The sequence below is a fragment of the Sinocyclocheilus anshuiensis genome, unplaced genomic scaffold (genome assembly GCF_001515605.1).
Source record: "Sinocyclocheilus anshuiensis isolate Anshui unplaced genomic scaffold, SAMN03320099.WGS_v1.1 scaffold206, whole genome shotgun sequence".
In the NCBI taxonomy this organism is placed as follows: Eukaryota; Metazoa; Chordata; class Actinopteri; order Cypriniformes; family Cyprinidae; genus Sinocyclocheilus; species Sinocyclocheilus anshuiensis.
Window position 1 is genome coordinate 390,723 of NW_015542358.1, and position 6,204 is coordinate 396,926.

General features: G+C 34.9%; 1 protein-coding gene across 1 annotated transcript in view; it reads left to right on the plus strand.

Annotated features, from left to right (window-relative positions):
* LOC107691863 (sodium/potassium/calcium exchanger 3-like) overlaps positions 1–6,204 on the plus strand; it is a 25,061-nt gene that overhangs the window by 14,819 nt on the left and 4,038 nt on the right. The window contains exons 5-11 of the mRNA XM_016490686.1: positions 101–175; positions 362–387; positions 617–670; positions 4,111–4,253; positions 4,375–4,535; positions 5,159–5,323; positions 5,441–5,660. Of these exons, the coding sequence (XP_016346172.1) occupies positions 101–175; positions 362–387; positions 617–670; positions 4,111–4,253; positions 4,375–4,535; positions 5,159–5,323; positions 5,441–5,660 (844 nt within the window). The remainder of the gene's footprint in view (positions 1–100; positions 176–361; positions 388–616; positions 671–4,110; positions 4,254–4,374; positions 4,536–5,158; positions 5,324–5,440; positions 5,661–6,204) is intronic.

Sequence of the window (6,204 nt, forward strand, 5' to 3'; positions counted from 1 at the left end):
TAATGATAGATGAAGTGTTAGTTTAGCCATTCTTCATTGGAATCACATTGAACACACATATTGCCACAGTTTCTTGTGTGTTTTGTCATTTCTGCTCTAGACGGTGGCCGTGACCTGGTGGTCTCTGTTCAGAGATTCGCTGTACTACATCTTCTCCGTGCTGGCCTTGATTTTGGTGAGTGTATGTGTGACTGTACATACGAGAGAGAGAAATAGTATAATGCAGTTTCTCCTCTGTTTTATTAAGGTATGAACATGGCATCAATAATGATTGCCAGTACTGGTCTGTAGATTTACTTCTGTGACAAATTCATCTGAAACTTCTGGTCATTTAACCCCTTCATTTTCTGATTTTATCCAGGTTATCTATGATGAAAGAGTTGTATGGTAAGTCTCATAACTACACCCATATCCACATGTTTAAGCAGTTGAGAAACATTGTATTGTATTTGCAGAGGTATTACAGTACTGTAATTATCTAGAAGCATTAGGAAGGTAATATCGTTGATTAATTGCTTTTTTTGATGAAGCGTCTGCTAAATGCATGAATGTAATAAAAATGTACACATATGAGAGCTGTTTTAATAATCTTTGTATCATTAATGCATTGTTACAGGTGGGAATCTATGCTTCTGATCTCCATGTATGGAGTCTACATCCTTATCATGAAGTGAGTATCATGCTGTTCTCCATCAGAGACTTTAGTACAAATACTGAATACCTTCACAGTGCATTTAGAAAGTGTATTGAATAGTGCTCTTAAAGTATTCAGGTGCCTCTATTTTTATCACCCATTTTTTTAATATTTTAGAAGATATTTCAAGATTTTCCAAAACACCAAACCTTTTTCTTTTTTCACACACTTCATCCCACAATTCATGCTAGAACGCTGTGAAATTTGGTCAGATTTGAACTTGGTTGTCAGTAAAAGCTTGGTCACAGGCATGTCAGAAATATTGGTGTATTTTTATTTTTAATGGAATGCAAGTTAAAGAGTGCTACATTAATGCACAAACATCATAAAAGCATAAAAATGTATGACATTTTATGCCATGCATTGTGCCATGTTATAAAAAATAAGTTATAGTTTATTTAGTTAAAGTTTAACATTAAAATAAATGAAAGCACTTTAATAAAAATACATGTTTAAAATTTCTTCTTTTAAACCCTTTGGCTATCTTTGTTAGACTTCCACTGTAAGTGCATTACTGAAAACACATTTTCCTTCTTTGCAACCTGCGAAACAGTTCTTTAATGAACCGCAGGCCACATATATTGGCCATAGAAATTAACTTATGTGTTGTGTGATGAATGAAAAATAAGTGCTCTTAATTATATTGAATGTGCATGTATATTTGAAAAAAACTGTACTTGCAGATTATATACAGTATGATTAGGAAAATAAAAGGCCACTTAAGTGACACTTTAATGTTTCTTAACACACTTTTTAAAAAGTGGCCTTTGTATTGATGTCAGATTAAGTTTGTTAAATTTCATATTTCAAAGACAACAGAAATAATCATGAAATTGCATATAGTGATGTACTTAAGTGGGTCAAAAACATAGCTAATTGCATTTAACCTAATCTGTAAAACATTTCCATTTAATTGCAATTAACATGCAATTAAGTGTTCAAAAACATTTACATCCAGTTTGCACTTTCAAAGTATGTCATAATAAGTACACTTAAAATTATGCTTAAAGTTTAAAAGTGTGCTAAAGTGTACTTTTTTTCAAGGGATTTAAAAACATGTCATACTCCTAAATGAATACAAATATTTATTATTATTATTATTATTATTATTATTATTATTATTATGTATAAGTACTCAGTTGAAAAAATGTAAAGTCAAAAATATGTTTAATTAGAGTAATTAAGTACTATTACTAAAATACTTCACAACAGGAGAGAACCCATAATATGTTCATAAAAAGACATTTGTTGAGTCAGTTTTATTAGCATAGCACTTTTAACAATACATACTGTGTTTCAAAGCAATGTTACTAAAATTTGTGCCTGAAAACTAAAGGCTGAAGGCTAATGTGTTAAGAAAAAACTCCCTAGATGGTCAAGTCTTAGAGGAAGAAACCCTAGGGGGGAACCAGGAAAGTTGTAGTGTAACAAACAATCATAAAATGAATACTGTACTCTGAAGTCTTTTTCTGGGCTACGTTTCCCGAAAGCATCGCAAGCTTAAGTACATCGTAGACCCATTGAAACCAATGGAGCTACGATCAACTTAAGCTTGCGGTGCTTTTGGGAAACGCAGCCCTGGGAGTTTTACTCTAAAATTGAAATTTGAAGAGTTTGAAAATCATCTTCAAGATCAAATAATAGCCCAGACCAAAATGTCTTGAAGCTATACATTTACACAGACCTCCCTATTGCTTCAGTCATATCAGTTCAAGCTTCTCTTTATTGCTTTGCGATTGCAAATGCACGCCACCTCTTGCATGCGTATGAGAGAAAGCAGCACGTTTCATGTATTGTTTGGAAAGGAGAGCTGATGAGTAACAGTGTTGTAGAGACGAAACAGCTTCAAGAGAGATAAGAGCGAGATCTTCTACATGACAATAAGCTACGTTAAGCACCTTTTAAGGCCATTAGGGAAGGCTTGAGCTGTTTGAGCCTCAGATAAACATCCCTCCTCTCTGTTTTGTTGGAGGAGGGAAGCTGAAGCTTGTTTTGTCACAGAGACGTTGATAATTCAAATATTATACATTTATCCCATACAGATACAACAGTCCTGTTGAAAAGATGAAGAATATGTTGTGTTTTGGATCTGTCGCCAGCAGATGCCTTAAAAAGAAACAGCGATCCAAAAACCTTTGGAGAACCTTTTGAAGTTTATATAAGTCAACTGTGAATGTATAATAATACATTTATTGATACATTAAAAATATATATTATGAATAATTGACAATGAATTATAATTTCTTTATTAAAAGGATGCAATACTGATAAGCGCTGAAAATATGTAATTAAATTCAGAAAGATGAACAAGAATAAACATTTTATAAAATCAAAATAATGCTCTTACACAGTTTATATAATGTTTTAGCACTGAATACTTACAAGCAATGTGATTAAGGGTTGCTTAAGAAACACAAATCACAGATATATACTGATTTAAAAAAAAACTGTCCCACTAGAGGGTGCTAAAATTATACAAGAAGATTGTATGTATATACTGTGTGTGTGTGTGTGTGTGTGTGTGTATATTTTCAGTGCCATCTTATTTGGTCCCACTTTATATTAGGTGTCTTTAACATTTAAAATAATGAATTGTTTTGTTCAGTGTACTTATTGCATTCGTGCTGTATTGCAAATCACTGTTTCTGCTGTTGGGGTGGGATATTGGTAAGTTAAGGGACAGGTGTAGTGGTCTAGTTAGGTTTAAGAGGTAGGGAAAAAAAAAACTGTCCCACTAGAGGGTGCTAAAATTATACAAGAAGATTGTATGTATGTACTGTGTGTGTGTGTGTGTATATTTTCAGTGCAATCTTATTTGGTCCCACTTTATATTAGGCGTCTTTAACATTTAAAATAATTAATTGTTTTGTTCAGAGTACTTATTGCATTCGTGCTGTATTGCAAATCACTGTTTCTGCTGTTGGGGTGGGATATTGGTAAGTTAAGGGACAGGTGTAGTGGTCTAGTTAGGTTTAAGAGGTAGGGTTGACAGTGTAACTATATATGTAAATGAATAAATTAATTACATAAGTAATTAAAGAAAGGTATTTTTAAATATAAGTACAATGTAAAAACATGTATCTACACAATAAGTGCATTGTATCAAATGATTATTTGCAATTGAAAACAAGCATTCAGATTTTTGTATTTTAAAGAAGGTGTTTGTATGTTTTATTTCTCATGTCTTTTTAGATAACCGGTATCAGTCTCAAACAGGTTTGTTAAATAGTTTGCCAGGTCTTCTTAAGTAAATGGAAAACCTACTTTACCTACTTGATGTTGTTCCACATCATTAACACACAGTTTTCATGCAATATGGGGAGGAAGAAAGATCTTTCTGAGGATGAACAGCATGAAATAGTGCACCGTCGTCCAAAAGGCATGAAAAAAATATTTTGCACTAATCTCTTTGGCAGGTTTAACAGTCAGATCGCCAGCTTTGTCCAGAGATCATGTGGCAGTCCGGGCCAATGTTGTGTCAGGAGACAAACGTCCAGAGATAAAGAGGCTGATGAAGCGGGAACGAACGGCAACACCTCCGTGGTGCTGTTGAGGAAAGGTACTCATGCATGCATGTTTTGAATTGCTTTGGTTTTGCATGAAATGCATTGGTTCTTGTATCATGTGTAGAATCTGGGTCCTGAAGCAGAAGCGGTTTTTGGATTTGTTCTCAGCTCCAGCAGGTTCAGGACAGGAGTCTCCAGTGGTGATGGTGGATGAGCTGCTCATCTTGAGGCCACACCAGCTCTCATTCCCAGAGGCTGGACTGCGTCTCATGATCACACCGCATTTCTCTCCACGCACCCGTCTCACTATGGCCGGACGCATGCTCATCAGTGAGGTGAACTCCAACATCACTCTTTTATTTTTAATTATTATTATTTTTTAATGTTACATAATGCAGAGAATGTCCTATAAATTCCGATTCAATTGAATTAAGGTAGTAAAGAGGGTGCATGATTATAACATTATTAGAGTACGTTTTATGAGAAAATACTTATATTTGAGTCTTTCTACTTCATGTTTATTTCAATATTACTTGTTGTTTCTTTGTAAGTAATTGTGAAAGTTACTAGCAAGTGAAAAAATTTTTTTTCAGATATGTAAAAATATTGTGGTAGACATTTGTTGTGCTGGTTTACAAAATCTGTTTAACTTGATGGATGTTAATTCTAATCTAATAAATTGTTAAAAGTCTAATAAATTGTTTTGTCACGCGTGTCATATGTTCTATATATCATATAGAATAAATAGGACAGTTTGTCAAAATTAATAATGTAGTTTTTAGTCACAAAACTTGTAAGTACACTAATATTTTTTAAGTTATGAATGAAACATTATTGGAGCAAGTTTTACAGGATACTACTAATTCAGTTCAAAATTTAATTTGTAATAACTCTGTATGATGGCAACTGGCACTGGCACACCAGAATGTCAATTCCTCTTTTCCTTTGCTCATTTCAGAGACAGAGACTGCTCCGGGAGGATAAGATGAGCAGGACCTCAGTGAAGACATTCGGCTCTAGAGGGATAGTAAACGGAGGAAGTCTTGAAGCACAGCAGACACCTGAGGACACACAAACGACGGATGGTAAGAAAGGAGTGAAGGTGGAGGTGGAAAACTCTCAGGCTGAAGAAGGGATACTACTAATTCAGTTCAAAATTTGATTTGTAATAACTCTGTATGATGGCAACTGGCACTGGCACACCAGAATGTCAATTCCTATTTTCCTTTGCTCATTTCAGAGACAGAGACTGCTCCGGGAGGATAAGATGAGCAGGACCTCAGTGAAGACATTCGGCTCTAGAGGGATAGTAAACGGAGGAAGTCTTGAAGCACAGCAGACACCTGAGGACACACAAACGACGGATGGTAAGAAAGGAGTGAAGGTGGAGGTGGAAAACTCTCAGGCTGAAGAAGAGGATGAGGACAGGGACGAAATGTTCAAACCTCTCCATTTTCCTGGTTAGTGCATGAAACCAGATCAGATTCAAATAATTACTGTTAATAGCATGCAGAAAGTTTCCGTTATTGGTTTATTTTGCAGCTTTTGGTAGGCCTAGAGAATCTTAGTTACATATATCTAACATGTATATAACTGTATGTAATGTCAAGTCAAATTGAGTCACATTTATTTATATAGTGCTTCATACAATACAGATTATTTTAAAACTGCTTCGCATTAAAGGAAGAGTTAAACCCAAAAATGAAAATGGCCATCCAAGATGTAGATGAGTTTGTTTCTTCATGGGAACAAATTTGGAGAAATGTAGCATTACATCACTTGCTCACCAATGGATCCTCTGCAGTGAATGGGTGCCGTCAGAATGAGAGTCCAAACAGCTGATAAAAACATGACAATAATCCACAAGTAATCTACACCACTCCAGTCCATCAGTTAACATCTTGAGAAGACAAAAGCTGTGTGTGAACTGGAGTGGTGTAGATTACTTGTGGATTATTGTGATGTTTTTATCAGCTGTTTGGACTCTCATTCTGATGGCACCCA